Genomic DNA, 19836 nt, shown 5'->3' on the forward strand with positions numbered 1-19836 from the left:
TAGTGCCGCAATAAACATACACGTGCATGTGTCTTTATAGCAGCATGATTTATAATCCTTTGGATAGATACCCAGTAATGGGATGGCTGGGTCAAATGGTATTTCTAGTTCTAGATCCTTGAGGAATTGCCACACTGTCTTCCACAATGGTTGAACAAGTTTACAGTCCCAACAACACTGTAAAAGTGTTCCTATTTCTCCCCATCCTCTTCAGTACCTGTTGTTTCCTGACTTTTTAATGATCGCCATTCTAACTGGTGTGAGATGGTATCTCATTGTGGTTTGGATTTGCATTTCTCTGATGCCCAGAGACAATGATTATTTTTTCACGTGTCTGTTGGCTGCATAAATGTCTTCTTTTGAGAAGTGTCTGTTCATATCCTTAGCCCACTTTTTGATGGGGTTGTTTGTTTTCTTTCTTGTAAATTTGTTTGAGTTCTTTGTAGATTCTGGATATTAGCCTTTTGTCAGATGAGTAGATTGCAAAAATTTTCTCCCATTCTGTAGGTTGCCTGTTCACTCTGATGGTAGTTTCTTTTGCTGTGCAGAAGCTCTTTATGTTAATTAGATCCCATTTGTCAGTTTTGGCTTTTGTTGCCATTGCTTTTGGTGTTTTAGACATGAAGTCCTTGCCCATGCCTATGTCCTGAATGGTATTGCCTAGGTTTTCTTCTAGGGTTTTTATGGTTTTAGGTCTAACATGTAAGTCTTTAATCCATCTTGAATTAATTTTTGTATAAGGTGTAAGGAAGGGATCCAGTTTCAGCTTTCTACATGTGGCTAGCCAGTTTTCCCAGCACCATTTATTAAATAGGGAATCCTTTCCCCATTTCTTGTTTTTGTCATGTTTGTCAAAGTTCAGATAGTTGTAGATGTGTGATATTATTTCTGAGGGCTCTGCTCTATTCCATTGGTCTATATCTCTGTTTTGGTACCAGTGCCATGCTGTTTTGGTTACTGTAGCCTTGTAGTATAGTTTGAGGTCAGGTAGCATGATGCCTCCAGCTTTGTTCTTTTGGCTTAGGATTGTCTTGGCAATGCGGGCTCTTTTTTGGTTCCATATGAATTTTAAAGTAGTTTTTTCCAATTATCTGAAGAAAGTCATTGGTAGCTTGATGGGGATGGCATTCAATCTATAAATTACCTTGGGCAGTATGGCCATTTTCACCATATTGATTCTTCCTAACCATGAGCATGGAATGTTCTTCCATTTGTTTGTGTCCTCTTTTATTTTGTTGAGCAGTGGTTTGTAGTTCTCCTTGAAGAGGTCCTTCACATCCCTTGTAAGTTGGATTCCTAGGTATGTTATTCTCTTTGAAGCAGTTGTGAATGGGAGTTCACTCATGATTTGGCTGTTTGTCTGTTACCGGTGTATAACAATGCTTGTGATTTTTGCACATTGATTTTGTATCCTGAGACTTTGCTGAAGTTGCTTCTCAGCTTAAGGAGATTTTGGGCTGAGACGATGGGGTTTTCTAAATATACAATCCTGTCATCTGCAAACAGGGACAATTTGACTTCCTCTTTTCCTAATTGAACGCCCTTTATTTCCTTCTCCTGCCTGATTGCCGTGGCCAGAACTTTCAACACCATGTTGAATAGGAGTGGGGAGAGAGGGCATCCCTGTCTTGTGCCAGTTTTCAAAGGGAATGCTTCCAGTTTTTGCCCATTCAGTATATTGGCTGTGGGTTTGTCATAAATAGCTCTTATTATTTTGAGATACGTCCCATCAATACCTAATTTCTTGAGAGTTTTTAGCATGAAGGGCTGTTGAATTTTGTCAAAGGCCTTTTCTGCATCTATTGAGATAATCATGTGGTTTTTGTCTTTGGTTCTGTTCATATGCTGGATTACGTTTATTGATTTGTGTATGTTGAACCAGCCTTGCATCCCAGGGATGAAGCCCACTTGATCATGGTGGATGAGCTTTTTGATGTGCTGCCAGATTCAGTTTGCCAGTATTTTATTGAGGATTTTCGCATCAATGTTCATCAGGGATATTGGTCTAAAGTTCTCTTTTTTTGTTATGTCTCTGCCCGTCTTTGGTATCAGGATGATGCTGGCCTCATAAAATGAGTTAGGGAGGATTCCCTCTTTTTCTATTGATTGGAATAGTTTCAGAAGGAATGGTACCAGCTCCTCCTTCTACCTCTGGTAGAATTCGGCTGTGAATCCATCTGGTCCTGGACTTTTTTTGGTTAGTAGGCTATTAATTATTGTCTCAATTTCAGAGCCTGTTATTGGTCTATTCAGGGATTCAACTTCTTCCTGGTTTAGTCTTGGGAGGGTGTATGTGTCCAGGAATTTATACATTTCTTCTAGATGTTCTAGTTTATTTGTGTAGAGGTGTTTATAGTTTTCTCTGATGGTAGTTTGTATTTCTGTGGGATCGGTGGTGATATCCTCTTTATCATTTTTTATTGCGTCTATTTGAGTCTTCTCTCTTTTCTTCTTTATTAGTCTTGCTAGCAGTCTATCGATTGTGTTGATCTTTTCAAAAAACCAGCTCCTGGATTCATTGATTTTTTGAAGGGTTTTTTGTGTCTCTATCTCCTTCAGTTCTGCTCTGATCTTAGTTATTTCTTGCTTTCTGCTAGCTTTTGAATGTGTTTGCTCTTGCTTCTCTGGTTCTTTCAATTGTGATGTTAGGGTGTCCATTTTAGATGTTTCCTGCTTTCTCTTGTGGGCATTTAGTGCTATAAATTTCCCTCTACACACTGCTTTAAATGTGTCCCAGAGATTCTGGTATGTTGTGTCTTTGTTCTCACTAGTTTCAAACAACATCTTTATTTCTGCCTTCATTTCATTATGCACCCAGTAGTCATTCAGGAGCACGTTGTTTAGTTTCCATGTAGTTGAGCAGTTTTGAGTGAGTTTCTTAATCCTGAGTTCTAGCTTGATTGCACTGTGGTCTGAGAGACAGTTTGTTATAATTTCTGTTCTTTCACATTTGCTGAGGAGTGCTTTACTTCCAACTATGTGGTCAATTTTGGAATAAGTGTGATGTGGTGCTGAGAAGAATGTATATTCTGCTGATTTGGGGTGGAGAGTTCTGTAGATGTCTATTAATTCCACTGGGTGCAGAGCTGAGTTCAATTCCTGGATATCCTTTTTAACTTTGTCTCGTTGATCTGTCTAATGTTGACAGTGGGGTGTTAAAGCCTCCCATTATTATTGTGTGGGAGTCTAAGTCTCTTGTAGGTCTGTAAGGACTTGCTTTATGAATCTGGGTGCTCCTGTATTGGGTGCATATATATTTAGAATAGTTAGCTCTTCTTGTTGACTTGATCCCTTTGCCATTATGTAATGGCCTTCTTTGTCTCTTTTGATCTTTGTTGGTTTAAAGACTGTTTTATCAGAGACTAGAATTGCAACCCCTGCCTTTTTTTGTTTTCCATTTGCTTGGTAGATCTTCCTCCATCCCTTTATTTTGAGCCTATGTGTGTCTCTGCATGTGAGATGGGTCTCCTGAATACAGCACACTGATGGGTCTTGACTCTTTATCCAATTTGCCAGTCTGTGTCTTTTAATTGGAGCATTTAGCCCATTTACATTTAAGGTTAATATTGTTATGTGTGAATTTGATCCTGTCATTATGTTAGCTGGTTATTTTGCTCGTTAGTTGATGCAGTTTCTTCCTAGCATCCATGGTCTTTACAATTTGGCATGTTTTTGCAGTGGCTGGTACCGGTTGTTCCTTTCCATGTTTAGTGCTTCCTTCAGGAGCTCTTGTAGGGCAGGCCTGGTGGTGACAAAATCTCTTAGCATTTGTTTGTCTCTAAAGGATTTTATTTCTCCTTCACTCATGAAGCTTAGTTTGGCTGGATATGAAATTCTGGGTTGAAAATTCTTTTAAGAATGTTGAATGTTGGCTCCCATTCTCTTCTGGCTTATATAGTTTCTGTCGAGAGATCCGCTGTTAGTCTGATGGGCTTCCCTTTGTGGGTAACCCGACCTTTCTCTCTGGCTGCCCTTAACACTTTTTCCTTCATTTCAACTTTGGTGAATCTGACAATTATGTGTCTTGGAGTTGCTCTTCTCAAGGAGTATCTTTGTGGTGTTCTCCGTATTTCCTGAATTTGAATGTTGGCCTACCTTGCTAGGTTGGGGAAGTTCTCCTGGATAATATCCTGCAGAGTGTTTTCCAACTTGGTTCCATTCTCCCCGTCACTTTCAGGAACACCAATCAGATGTAGATTTGGTCTTTTCACACAGTCCCATATTTCTTGGAGGCTTTGCTTGTTTCTTTTTACTCTTTTTTCTCTGAACTTCCTTTCTTGCTTAATTTCATTCATTTGCTCTTCAATCACTGATACTCTTTCTTCCAGTTGATCGAATCTGCTACTGAAGCTTGTGCATTTGTCACGTAGTTCTCGTGCCATGGTTTTCAGCTCCATCAGGTCATATAAGGACTTCTCTCCACTGGTTCTTCTAGTTAGCCATTCGTCCAATCTTTTTTCAAGGTTTTCAGTTTCTTTGCGATGGGTTCCAACTTCCTCCTTTAGCTCAGAAAAGTTTGATCGTCTGAAGCCTCCTTCTCTCAACTCGTCAAAGTCATTCTCCGTCCAGCTTTGCTCCGTTGCTGACGAGGAGCTATGTTCCTTTGGAGGGGAAGAGGATTTTTAGATTTTTAGAATTTTCAGCTTTTCTCCTCTGGTTTTTCCCCATCTTTGTGGTTTTATCTACCTTTGGTCTTTGATGATGGTGACGTACAGATGGGGTTTTGGTGTGGATGTCCTTTCTGTTTGTTAGTTTTCCTTCTAACAGTCAGGACTCTCAGCTGCAGTTCTGTTGGAGTTTGCTGGAGGTCCACTCCAGACCCTGTTTTCCTGGGTATCAGCAGCGGACGCTGCAGAACAGTGAATATTGCTGAACAGCAAATGTTGCCGCCTCACTGTTCCTCGGGAAGCTTCATCTCAGAGAGTTTTCCGGCCGTATGAGGTCTCAGTCTGCCCCTACTTGGGGGTGCCTCCCAGTTAGGCTACTTGGGGGTCAGGGACCCACCTGAGGAGGTAGTCTGTCTGTTCTCAGATCTCAAACTCCGTGCTGGGAGAACCACTACTCTCTTTCAAAGCTGTCAGACAGGGACATTTAAGTCTGCAGAAGTTTCTGCTGTGTTTTGTTCAGCTATGCCCTGCCCCAGAGGTGGATTCTACAGAGGCAGGCAGGCCTCCTTGAGCTGTGGTGGGCTCTACCCAGTTCGAACTTCCTGGCTGCTTTGTTTACCTACTCAAGCCTCAGCAGTGGCAGGCGACCCTCCCCCAGCCTTACTGCAGCCTTGCAGTTGCATCTCAGACTGCTGTGCTAGCAATGAGTGAGGCTCCGTGGGCATGGGACCCTCTGAGCCAGGCGCTATAAGAGGTATGCAGATATCAATTAAGGACACAGGAAACATGAAAAAGCAAGGAAACTTGACATCTCCAAAGGAATACAATAATTCCCCAGCAACAGATTCCCCTACCCCCACCCCAAAAAAATCACTAAGTCCTGGAAAAGGAATCCAAATTATTTATTCTAAAGAAGTTCAGTGAGATACAACAGAATTCTGAAAAACAATACAGAGGAGTCAGCAAAACAATTCAGGATATAAACCAAAAATTTACCAAAGAAACAGATATCATTAAAAGGAGCCAAGTCAGGCACAGGCGCTCACACGTATCATCCCACCACTTTGGGAGGCTGAGGTGAGTGGATTCCTTGAGCTCAGGACGTGGCAAAACCCCGTCTCTACCAAAAATACAAAATATTAGTCAGGCATGGTGTTATGTGCCTGTATTCCCAGCTACTTGGGAGGCTGAAGTGGGAGAATCACTTGAGCTCAGGAGGAAGAGGTTGCAGTGAGCCGAGATCATGCCACTGCACTCCAGTTTGGGCGACAGAGCAAGACCCTGACTGAAAAAGCAAAAAAAAAAAAAAAAAAAAAAAAACCAGAAAACAAACCAAAAAACCCCCACAAATTTCGGAACTGAGTAATTCATTGAATAAAATAAAAAATACATTTGCAAGCTTCAACAAAAGACTGGATCAAGCAGAAAAAAGAGTATCAGAGCCTGAACACAGGTCTTCTGAAATAATTCAGCCAGACAAAAATAAAGAAAAATGAACTATGCCTTTGTGATATATGAAATACCACAGAGCACCCAAATATTCAAATCGGGGTCCCAGAAGGCCAAGACAGAATGAAAGGATTTTAAAACCTACTTAATAAAAGAATAGATGAAACCTTCGCAAGTCTAGCAAGAGATATAGACATTTAGATACAAGAGGCTAAGATCCAAAAAGGTCTTCTTCATGGCACATTATAGTCAAACTGTTTTAACGTCAAAGACAGAGAGAATTCTGAAAACAGCAAAAGTGTCTAGTCATGTATAAAGAAACCTTCATCAGACTATCAGTAAATTTCTCAGCAGAAACCTTATAGGACAAGAGAGAATGGGAGGACTTATTCACACTGCTAACAGAAAACACCACCAACAACAAAAAACCCTGCTAGTCAACAGCACTATATTCAGCAAAACTATCTTTAATAAATGGAGAAATAACATTTTTCCCAAACAAGCAAAAGCTAAGGAAATCCATCACCACCAGATCTGTTCTACACACAAAAAAATGCTCAAGGGAATCCTAAAATTGGATGTGCATGAACAATGTTTACCATCAAGAAAACACACAAAAGTATAAATCTCACTGATAAAGCAAACACACATATGAGGAAGATAAAATAATCAAATGACACTGCTACAGAAAATCACCAAACAACAAAGACAAACAATAGGCGAAAAAGAAAGAAACAATATTACAAAACAACCAGAAAACAATTAACACTATGACAGGAACAAAGGGTCACATAGTAATATTAACTTTGAATGTAAACGGATTAAATATTCCACTAAAAAGACAATGACCAGATGAGTAGATAAAAGACAGGATCCAACTACATGCTGTCTACAAGTAATGCACTTTACCTGTAACGACACATACAGACTGAAACTAAAGGGATGGACAAAGATATTCCACACAAATAGAAATGAAAAGTGAGCAAGAACAGCTATACTTACGATGAGTGAAACAAACTTTACATCAAAAACAGTCATAAAGACAAAGGTCATTATATAATGATAAAGAGATTAATCCAACAAAATATTTAATAATCTTTAGTATATATGCACCCAACAGTGGAGCATCCAGATTTATAAGGCAACATTACTAAATCTAAATAGACTCCCAGACTATAACAGAGACTTCAATACCTCACTCTCAGCATTCGGTCATCTAGACAGAAACTCATTAAAGTAACACTGGATTTAAACTAGACCTTAAACCAAACAGACTTGACATTTATAGGACATTTTATCCAACAACTGCAGAATACACATTATTCTCCGAGACCAGCCAAGATCAGGTGCGTTTAGGGTGGTATGGCCATAGACAGAATATACATTATTCTCATTAGCACATGGATAGACCATATGTTAAGCCACAAAACAAGTCTCGTCAAATTTTTAAAAATCAAAATCATATGAAATATCTTCTCAGACCATAGTGGAATAAAATCAGGAATCAATATGAAGAGAAACTTTGAAAACCTTACAAATACATAAAAATTAAAAAACACACTCCTGAATAACCACTGGGTCAATGAAGAAATTAAGGTGTAAATCAAAACATGCTTTGAAATAAATGAAAGTGGAAACACAACATACCAAAACCTGTGGGATATAGCAAAAACTGCACTAGGATGAAAGTTTATAGCAATAAACACCAGCATCAAAAGAGTAGTAAGGTTTCAGGCCAGGCACAGCAGCTCACACCTGTAATCTCAGCACTTTGGGAGGCTGAAGTGGGTGGATCACCCGAGGTCAGGAGTTCGAGATCAGCCTAGCCAACATGGTAAACTCCGTCTCTACTAAAAATACAAAAATTAGCTGGCTGTGGTCGTGGGCGCCTGTAATCCCAGATACTCGGTTGGCTGAGGCAGGAGAATCACCTGAACCCAGGAGGCAGAGGCTGCAGTGAGCCAAGATCACGCGTTGCACTCTAGCCTGGGCAACAAGAGCGAAACTCTGTCTTTAAAAAAAAAAAACAAAAAGAGTAGTAAGGTTTCAAAGTAACAATTTAATGATGCACCTTAGGAACTAGAATAGGAAGAACAAACCAAATACAAAATTAACAGCAGAAAAGAAATAATACAGATCAGACCAAAAATAAATTAAGTTAAAACTAAAAAAAAAATACAGCGGATCAATAAAATGAAAAGATAAAACTGATAAACCACTAGCTAGATTAACAAAGACCCAAATAAAAAAAATTAGAAATGAAAAATGAGACATTACAACTGATAACACAGAAATACAAAAGATCAACAGAGACTATTATGAACAACTATACACTAACAAATTGCTTGATCATGGTATATTACCTTTTTGATGTCTGTTGACTTTGGTTTGCTAGAATTTTTGTATCTAACTTCATCAGGGATGTTGGCCTGTAGGTTCCTTTATGTTGTTGTTGTTTTTGCTGTGGCCTTATCTGATTTTGCTAACAGGGTAATGCTGGCCTTCTAGAATGAGTTAATGAGAATTCCCTCCCTTTAAGTTTTTTGGAATAGTTTGAGGAGGACTGGTATTATTTCTTCTATCTTTGGTAGAATTCAGCTGTGAATCCTTCTGGACCTGGGCTTTTCTTGGGTAGGAGACTTTTTATTACTGATTTAATCTCACTACAAACTCACTAATACACCATAATCAAGCAAAATTTACATAAGGCATTCAAGGATGGTTTAACATATGCAAATCAACAAATCTGATACATAACATCAACAGACTGCAGGACAAAAACCCCTATGATCATCTCAATAGATGCAGAAAAAGCATTTGGTAAAATCCAACAATGCTTCATGATAAAAATTCTCAATAAACTAGGCAAAAAAGGAATATACCTCAAAATAACAAAGTTCATATATGACAAACTCACAGGTAACATCATACTGAATGGGGAAAAGTTCAAACCTTTTCCTTCAAGAACTGAAACAAAACAAACATGCCCACTTTTACAAGTCTTATTCAACATGGTACTGGAAGTCCTAGACAGACCAATCAGGTAAGAGAAAAAACCAAAATGCATCCAAATTGGAAAAGAGGAAGTCAAACTGTCCCTCTCGGCAGATGACATGATCTTTTATTTAGAAAAACTCAAAGCCTCTACCAAAAAATTCTTAGAGCTGATAGCAAATTCAGTAAAGTGCTTTACATTTTTTCAACATATAAAAATTGGTTTCTATATACCATTAACAAAACAGCTGTAAAAAAATCAAGATGGCAATCCCATTTATAACAGCTACAAAAAATAAAAGATCTAGAAATAAAGCTAACTAAAGTGAAGGATCTCTATAAGGAAAACTACAAAAGACTGATGAAAGAAACTGAAGAGGACACAAATGAATGGAAAGACATCTCATGCTCATGAATCACAAGAATATTGATAAAATGTTGGTAACCACTGAATTTTTTTTAAAAAAAAAGGTTGGTAAAATGACTGTGTCGCCTTTTTTATTTTTATTTTTATTTTTTGCATTACTATAAAGAAATACCCAAGACTGGGTAATTTATAAAGAAAAGAGGTTTACTGGCTCAGGTTCTGGAAGCTGTATATGAAGCATAGTACTGGAGTCTGCTCGTCTTATGGTGAGGTCCTCAAGGATGCTTATAATCACAGCAGAAGGTGAAGGTGAGCCAGTGAATCACATGGTGAGAGAAGGAGCAAGGCGGCAGCGGTGCCATACTTTAAAAAACAACCAGATATCTTGTGAATTCAAAGCGAGAATTCGCTTGTTACTGCAAGGAGGATACCAAGCCACTCATGAGGGATCTGTCCCCATGACCCAAACACCTCCCACCAGGCCCCACTTCCGACACTGGGGATTACATTTCAACATGAGATTTAAAGGGGACAAACATCCAAACCATACCAATGACCATACTGTCAAAAGCAATATACAGATTCGATGTAATCCCTATCAAAATATCAATGCCAGTTCTCAAAGAAACAGAAAAAGCAATCCTAAAGTGTGTATGGAACCAAAAGAGAGCTGGAATAGCCAAAGCAAAGTTAAGCAAAACAAACAAACAAATGAACAAAACAAAACAAAAAGAAAGCTGAAGGCATTACAGGCTGACTTCAAATTATATTACAACGCTATATTCGCCAAAAGAGCAAAGTATTGGTATAAAAATAACCACACATACCAATTGAACAGAATAGATAACCCAGAAATAAATCCACATATTTACAGCCAACTGATCTTTGACAAAGGTGTCAAGAATATACACTGCGGAATGGACACCTTCCTTCAATAAATGATACTGGAAAAACTGGATATCCATATGCAGAAGAATGAATCTGAACCCCTATCTCTTACGTTATATAAAAATCAACTCAAGATAAATTAAAGACTTAAATGTAAGACCTGAACCTATAAAACTAGTAGAAGAAAACACAGGAAAAACAATTCAGGACACTGGTCTAGGCAAATAATTTATCACCAAGACATCAAAAGCACAGACAACAAAAACAAACAAACAAAAAAGGCAAACAAGATACATTAAACTAAAAATAAAAAAGCACAGCAATGAAAACAAGAGTGAAGAGACAACCTCTTGAATGAGAGAAAATATTTGCCAACTATTCATCCAACCAAAGACTAATACCAAAAATAAACAACTCAACAATTTAAAAAAAAAAACATAATCCCATTAAAAAGTGAGCAAAGCACATGAATAGTCAATTCTCAAAAGGAAACTTAAATGGCCAACAGGTATATGAAAAAGTGCTCAACATCCATAATCATCCAGAAAATACAAATTAAATGGGCAATGAGATATCATTCACCCCAGTTGGAATGGCTATTATTAAAGAGAAGAAAAACAACAGATACTGGTGAGGATCTGGAGAAAAGAGAACTTCTATACACTGTTGGTGGGAATGTAAATTAGTACAACCACCATGGAAAACAGTGCGGAGATTTTTCAAAAAACTAAAAATAGAACTATCATATGATCCAGCAATCCCACTACTACGTATTTATCCAAAGGAAAAGAAATCAGTATATCAAAGGGATACCCACACTTGCATGTTTATCACAGCACTATTCACAGTTGCAAAGATATGGAATCAATCTAAGTGTCCATCAATAGATGAATGGATAAAGAAAATGCAGCATATACATATAACAGGATACTATTTGGTTATAAAAAAATAAAATCATTTGCAACAGCATGAACAGAACTGGAGATCCTTATATTAAGTGAAATAACTCAGGAACAGAAAAACAAATACCATATTTTCTCACTCTTATCTGTGAGCTAAAAAACCTGATCTCATGGTGATAGGGAATAGAATGATAGATGCCAGAGGGAGAAAAGCGTGTGAGGAGGAAACAGGTTGGGTAAATAGCTATAAACTTACAGTCAGATAGAAGAAATAAGTTCTAATGTTCGATAGCAGGCTTGGGTGACTACAGTTAACATCAATATATTATATATTTCAAAATAGCTAGGAGAGAGCTGAGTGCGGTTGCTCATGCCTATGATCCCAGCACACAGGAAGGCCAAGGCAGGTGGATCACTTGAGGACAGGAGTTCAAGACCAGCCTGGCCAACATGGCGAAGCTTTGTCTCTACTAAAAACACAAAAATTAGCTAGGCACGGTGGCACAAGCCTGTAATCCCAGCTACTTGGGTGGCTGAAGCAAGAGAATCACTTGAACTTGGGAGGTGGAGGTTGCAGTGAGCTGAGATCGTGCCACTGCACTCCAGCCTAGGCAACAGAGTGAAACTCTGTCTCAAAACAAACAAACGAGCAAACAAACGAAACAAAAGCAAGGAGAGGACTTGAAATGGTACCAACACATAGAAATGATAAATACTCAAGGTAAGAGATACCCCAAATACTCTGACTTGATCATTACGCATTCTATGCATGTAAAAATATTCACATGTACCCCATAAAAACGTAAACTACTATGTATCCATAAAAGCAAAAAGTGATACCTCTAATAAACAAAAAACCGAATTCCTACTATCTGGCTTTAGCTGAAAAATCTAATACGTCTTAATAATAATTAACAAATATAAATGTGATTTATTTGAATCGCTGTAAAATCCAATTTTGTACAAGTTTTAAAACGGAAAGATAAAAATTTTCAAATTACCAGCATGTAAGTATATCCTCAATAAGTAGTTTATCATGACTAATCCAGATGGTATTTCATCTAATAACCACTGACATAAATGTTATTGTTGGAATATACTTTGGCTTCATGAGTATCTCATTTAAGCATCTCTCATAATGAGTGGATGTCTCAGATAATGTAATGGAGAGGTCTGACTCAATCTAAAAAGATTATTCTAGATTAAGAGAATATAACGGGCCCATTAAAAAAATACTAGTATAATTCTATAACTTACTGGATCAGCAGTAAGAAATTGATAATAAAAATAGCCAGAAACGAATTATATGACCAGGGTTGTCCAAACTGAAAGAGCGTAACTGTTACTGAGTAATCTTTTCCCAGACATTTCAGTATCATAAACTTCTGATTATATAAAACACAGAATAGGATACTAGTTAAGAGTATGGACTTAGGGCCAGGCACAGTGGCTCACCTGAGGCCAGGAGTTCGAGACCAGCCTGTCCAATATGGTGAAATCTTGTCTCTACTAAAAATACAAAAATTAGCCAGGCGTGGTGGTGTGCACCTGTAGTCCCAGCTACTCAGGAGGCTAAGGCACGAGAATCGCTTCAACTCGGGAGGCAGAAGTTGCCGTGAGCCAAGATCACACCACTGCACTCCAGCCTGGGTGACAGAGCAAGACTCACTCTCCAAAAAAAAAGAAAGTACGGCTGCAGGAGCTAGATTGTTTGGGTTCAACTCCTGGCTTGCCATTTAGCAGTTGTGTGACCTCAGGCAAGTTTCTCAACCCTTTTGTGCCCCAATTTTCTCATCTGTCATATAGGGATAACAATATTATAAACTACCTACCTCACAAAAATATTGTGAGGATTAAGTATATGCAAAGCACTTAACAGTGCTTGCATCCATTAAGCATAATTATTAGCTATTATTATTAGTATTCAACGTTTGCTCTTGTCCCCAATAGATCGAACTACAGGGTTCAGTCATTATATATTTCCTTTGTTACATTTTTGCATATTACAGATTCATTACAATTTCTGGAGTCATCCCAATGTTTTAATTATTCATTTGTCTTTTGGCACTTGTCATTTCTAATTCTATTTTCTTTAACATTTTCTGTTTACCTTTCTCATCTTGGAGCAGTTTCCACAGTGAAGTATGCAACACAAATGGAGTGGTGTATTGTAAGAAAATATTAGAACTTCTATTTCTATTTATTTTTATCTACAAAAAGAAAGAAATTAATTGTTGCTAATATTTAATATACAGAATAAGCCTGGTATGCCCTCACTTGGTCCATATTTCAGACTGCTTTGTGTCACAAAACAAATTTAACAGAGTAGCAAAAAAAGTTCAATACTCAAAGGAGGTGACAGTAGAAATGGCATTCCTCACTAGTTTCTTAAGTTATTTTAAGTTACATATGACCAATTCAATGACTTTAAGCCTAATAGTGTCTTTTTTTTTTTTTTTTTTTTGAGGTGAAGTCTCACTCCATTGCCCAGGCTGGAGTGTGGTGGCATGATCTCGGCTCACTGCAACCTCTGCCTCCTGGGTTCAAGTGATTCTCCTGCCTCAGCCTCCCCATTAGCTGGGATTACAGGCACGAACCACCACGCTAATGTTTTTATTTTTAGTAGAGATGGGGTTTCACCATGTTGGCCAGGCTGGTCTCAAACTCCTGACCTCAAATGATCCACCCACTTCAGACTCTCAAAGTGCTAGGATTATAGGTATGAGCCACTGCGCCTGGCCAATAGTATCTATTTTTAACTCCTGGCAAAATGGAAAGGCACCAAGCACAGATTTTTCAAGAAAACTGAAACAACAAAAACCTGCGCATGTGATCATAAGAAAATAAGAAATGTGGTGGCACTGTCACTCCTTGCACACATTCATCTTAGTCCACTATAAAAGTAAAGCCATGAAAATCTAATGATATAAGAAAATGACCTTGAAAACTTTAAATTATTAAGAAGACTATTAAAAATAAAGATATAGACCCATTACTAACATTAGAACCATGTCTAAATAAATACTGAGTCTTCAGTTATTAGCCTGTGATATTTGAAAACCGCTGTGTGATCACAGTATTTTGATCAGAATAGTATGAAATAGTTTGTCTTCTTTATCTGTCCATTAAAATTACTTTTACACAAATGATAGCGCAATACTATATACATTTAATTCTATTAATAAATATGCATATGCTGCAAAGTATACTTTAATAAACACACAAGGGTATACACTCAGTCTTCTGATTACCCAAGGTGGAAGGAAGAAATCTTTTCATGTATTTACTATTTATAAGACATTTAGAAAATAGATGTAGTTCAGAACTAAGAAGGTCTCAAATAATCACCACATAGTTACTCTTTTTGAGAGAGAGAATCTCACTCTGTTGCCCAGGCTGGAATGCAGTAGTGGGATCTCAGCTCACTGCAACCTCCACTTCCCAGATTCAAGCGATTCTCCTGCATCAGCCACTCCAGTAATTGAAATTACAGGCATGTGCCATCACTCCTGGCAAATTTTTGTATTTTTAGTAGAGACAGGGTTTCAGCATGTTGGCCTAGCTGTTCTTGAACTCCTGACCTCAGGTGACCCACCCACCTTGGCCTCCCAAAGTGCTAGGATTACAGGCGTGAGCCACCATGCCTGGCCACCACAGTTACTTCTTAAGCACTCCTCTCGTACGTTAAAAACTCTGGCCCTCTGAAAAGGAGCATGGTGAAGAGAGAGGAGGCTTATCACAGGTTTTCACTATTAGGATTATAGTTTAAAAAATGTTTTAGTGGCGGGGAGTGGTGGCTCACGCCTGTAATCCCAGCACTTTGGGAGGCCGAGGCGGGCGGATCACGAGGTCAGGAGATCAAGACCATCCTGGCTGACACGGTGAAACCCCATCTCTACTAAAAATACAAAAAATTAGCCTGGCGTAGTGGCAGGAGCCTGTAGTCCCAGCTACTCGGGAGGCTGAGGCAGGAGAATGGCGTGAACCCAGGAGGCCAAGCTTGCAGTGAGCCGAGATTGCATCATTGCACTCCAGCCTGGGCGACAGAGCCAGACTCCGTCTCAAAAAAAAAAAAAAAAAAAAAAAAGTTTTAGTGATGGGATATACAATTGAAACAATTCAATTTAGAGACTTTAACTTGGGACTGGAGATAATTTGAGCTTTCCCCTATCATATGTGTAATATTTCCTTTTCTCAGTTTGTATACTATTTAACCATTTTTATACTTATTAATGATGTTAATCCTTTGATTAAATAAATGCTGAAATGGATAAATTCAGAGAAGTACATACGATTAGATAGGAAAAGAGAAAAAATCTGCAAGGTAAGTTATCATGGGAGAAGAGCACAATACGCAAAAATCACACAATTTATCAATGTAATGCAAAAGAACAAGCAAGAATTAAAGGCACTAAATGAATACATTAAATGTGTTTTGTTATAAAAATTTCCCTACATAAAAGTCATACTTAAAACATGAAAACTATGCAATCCGACCTTGGAAACATACCAAAGACTTTACATATGAAGGTGCAATTCCAAAAATGTGGGGAAGAAATATCAATTTGCTTTAGCTTTCTACAGCTAGCTCTATCAAGAGCGAAGTGTATGTATTGACTGAACAGCCCACAGATTGCTCTGGGAAATAATTTATTTTTAAATTAGGTTGACATTACAATCACAAAGCACTGCTGGCTATGTGCAGATTTACAGGTATTTTAATAAGATTATTAACCAACGTTGTAATAATCTGTTTGTAACAAAGAATAGGAACCAAAGTGTACTTCTCAGGCAACAACTTACTTTTAGAGCACTTTACTAAAAATCTTAACAGCTTCAAACTAACTCATCTCACCTTTACCTTACTTTGCTGTAATACAATATATTAATTTTAATAAAATTTAAATGATTATTCCTTGAGAATTAGACACTGTTCTAGACTCTTGGGATTCAATGGTTCTTGTCATCAGATCTTTTAGAATATTAAAAAATACAATTTAATAAAGCTAACCTCCTCAACTCCCAGAAAACCAAATGACATATATAGTCTTTTGAAGAAAAAAACGTAATAAACTTCTTAAAACAAGTTATATTTCACAATATACATGCATTTAAACCAAGTTTCTCAGGTATATACACAGTAACATAAGGAATAATATCTTCCTCAAGTGACAGAAGATAAAATGGATAGCCTCAAATATCTAGTAAGTATTTTCACTTTAAATACCTTCATATCACAATCAAACTGTGTTACTTTACTATCAAACAAAAAAAAACTTGAATGGTGATTTTAAAAAAGTCTTCTTTGATTAAGCTGATCATCTCAAATATTGCGAGAAAATATATTTAGGTATATGAAATGCCTTTTCAGTAATTTCCCTTGCAACGTAACTCATTCTTACTTTTCTTAATAGTTTACTATTCCTTAAACATACCATAATAGTTAACAATATTTACAGCAGTATTTTCTTTTAAGTATATATTTGGCCGGGCATGGTGGCTCATGTCTATAATTCTAGCACTTTGGGAGGTTGAGGTGGTTGGATCACCTGAGGTCAGGAGTTCCAGATCAGCCTGGACAACATGGAGAAACCCTGTCTCTACTAATAATACAAAAATTAGCTGGGCGTGGTGGCACACCCCTGTAATCCCAGCTACTTGGGAGGCTGAGGCATGAGAACTGCTTGAGCCGGGGAGGTAGAGGTTAAAGTAAGCTGAGACAATGCCACTGCGCTCCAGCCTGGGAGACAGAGTGAAACTGTGTCTCAAAAAAAAAAAAAAAAAAAAAAAAAAGAACACCTATATATTTATTTTCCTGAATTTCTCAACTTCTAGTTATTTAATAATCCTAAAACAAAAGTAATGCTTTCTTGTTATTTTCACAGTGTTTTTATTTCTGTTTTTATCTCATTCTATTTTCATACGTGAAGAGTTTTACTAAGTTAATTCTTGGCTTTCTTTTAATTTTCTTTAAACCAGTAGTTCCCAAGCTTTGGTATATATTAGAATCACCTGATGAACTTTCAAAAATCCCAATACCCGGGTCACACACTGTTTGTCTTAACATATGTGTTTGTATTACTTTTTCCAAGTTAAAATTAATAATAATAAAACCCCGTGCCCACTCCCTGTCAAAGAGCAGACCTAGAAAACAACCAATATTTTAGTGCTGAAAGTCAAGAAAAAGAAACACATACCAAAAATAGAAATGTTATTTAAATCAAAAGGCAGATTGTTAAAACTGGAATTAATGGTAGCCTAATACATAATATAAATTCATTTCACCATAAATACAATACAGAAATAAAACTGTGGAAATGTTTCAGCATTTACAATCAGTGTAAAACTGCTCAAGAGAGTATTTCTGTGAAAATGAGAAAAGTGATTAATTTGTGAAGCCAAGCAAAGAAAACATGTATTCTAAATAAAAATAAGAATACTTTCAAGTAGAGTGTCCCAAATAGAAGCTTAACATTCACAGACACACACAGACACACACAGACACACAGACACACACACACACACACACACACACACCAGGGTTTTGGGAGAATTTCCATGTAAAATAATTTTGGGAAATTCTGGGTTAAATGAAGTGTAAGCAGGGCTTTTCTTAATTAGGATGTCTTGGAATCTTAAATAACATAATGTGATTTTATAATCTCTGGGACAGGTATAATATGTGGTCCTGCTTAGAATTCACTGACCTCCAAACCGTTTTCCCTTTAAAGCATTTAATGCAACTAGCATTCCACAAACAGAAAACTGTTGGAGATGCATTTATAAATTTGGGAATTTGAGATGGTCTTCAAAATAAATATCAAGAATCTACTTTTACCTCATATCACTAATTTTCTTATCCTGCCAGTAATTATTCAATACTCCACACAACATAATCAAATCTCCAAAGATCATTAACTTTGGAATTAGTACCATAGATTATCATACATAATTAAAAAATAGATTTTCAGTTACACTAAACATCAAATCAAAACAAAACCTGAGATAATAAACATATTCATCATGTGAAAGTATAAGTAAGCAATTTGTATGAATATTGGAATGGTATACCTCATCAAATTCTTCAGTCATTTTTCTGATGATTTCTGCATTCTGCATATTTCGAAACATCTCTATTCTCACAGTACCTGTGGAACAACAGATTTTACATTAATCTTTCAATTAATCTTTCAGATCAATTTCCACTCTCTCAAGCATTAACAAGTTATCTGTGAGAATCCCAAAAGAATAACCTTCCAACATATATTTTATATTAAAACATAAAATGTTGTTTGATCAGGCCCTTCTGACACGACAGTACTCCTAAGAAGGAAAAGGAAGAATTTTGAAATTGCCATTTTTAACTATAAATAATTCCATAATTAGACACAACATCAGAAATCTACCATAAAGTTCTAGATAGTTTAAATTATGTTAAATTGCTGATAAAAGTATATAATTTGGTACAATCTCTATGGTATGCAGTTTGGTAATGTGTGCCAAAACTACAAATTTACATACTCTTTGATCCACAGATTGTACCTGTAGCAAAACATCCACTAACACATGTGCAAAGTAATGAATGTAAAAGGTTAACCCTGAAGCACTGTTTGTAATAAAAAAAAAAAAAAAAGGAAAGAAAGCCTATATGCTCATAAAGATCAGATGAAATAAATAAAAAGGTGATATTAATGACGATGGTGGTGGCAGCTAACGTTTGGGTGCTTACTATCTCCGAGGCACTTGATGCTTATACATTTAATCTTTACAACAACCTTATGAAGAATGTACTATTATTTCTGAGACAAGAGGCATCTAGAGGTTTAGCAACTTGCAAAAAAAGTTTCCCGGTATCAGATCCATGGTTTACATGCAGGCAGACTGGCTGCTATGACTAACCACTACTCTTTATTGACTCTCAGTCAATGGAATCTATCAAAACTATAGATGGAGCTATCAAAAAATAAGCTATCTATGACTGATATGGAAAGATCTATAGGATATATTCAAACACAAAAAAGAATGGATATTGAAATATATTTGATTGAACATACATTAAAATATTTCTAGAAAGATACTCTAGTAAAACTGGTTGCCTCCAGGAAAGATAAATGGGCAGTTGAGGTTTAGAAAAATAAGGGAGACTATATTCATACTTTTTGCACTTTAAAAATTTGAACTACTTGAATATATTACCCAAACAAAATTATGAATAAATACATTTCAAATAAAAAATAAAATATAAAAAACTAAACTGAAAGACACTGCTCTTAAACACTATCAGGCATTTGTATAGTCCTTATCAATATGCACTCAGTAGAAGGCAAGAATAAGAATCCTTAACACAAGTTTGCCAGAAATACTGTGTTTTTGTTATCTGCTATCACAGGGCACAAAAGATGGAATATAAGGCTGGAAAACACACTCTTGTATAAATATCTATATAGACAACAATAAAAACAGACTGTAATTGTAGTTGCAGTGATTAAAACATACATCAGAAGCCTCAGGAAATAAGTCATCCTAGAGTGGCTCAATGTCTTTAGAATAAGACATAGTAGGGTTTCTCAGCTCCATCAGTTACCGGATATGGGACACAAGAAAAGTCACTTAGTCTCTATGAAACTAG

General features: G+C 36.9%; 1 protein-coding gene across 4 annotated transcripts in view; it reads right to left on the reverse strand.

Annotated features, from left to right (window-relative positions):
- The window catches only part of STAG1 (STAG1 cohesin complex component), a 406617-nt gene that overhangs the window by 179857 nt on the left and 206924 nt on the right, over window positions 1–19836 (reverse strand). For all 4 annotated transcript variants that reach the window (XM_024244311.3, XM_063722218.1, XM_063722219.1 and 1 more), the window contains one exon: window positions 18279–18355. In XM_024244311.3, the coding sequence (XP_024100079.1) occupies window positions 18279–18355 (77 nt within the window). The remainder of the gene's footprint in view (window positions 1–18278; window positions 18356–19836) is intronic.

The sequence above is a fragment of the Pongo abelii genome, chromosome 2 (genome assembly GCF_028885655.2).
Source record: "Pongo abelii isolate AG06213 chromosome 2, NHGRI_mPonAbe1-v2.0_pri, whole genome shotgun sequence".
Lineage (NCBI taxonomy): Eukaryota > Metazoa > Chordata > Mammalia > Primates > Hominidae > Pongo > Pongo abelii.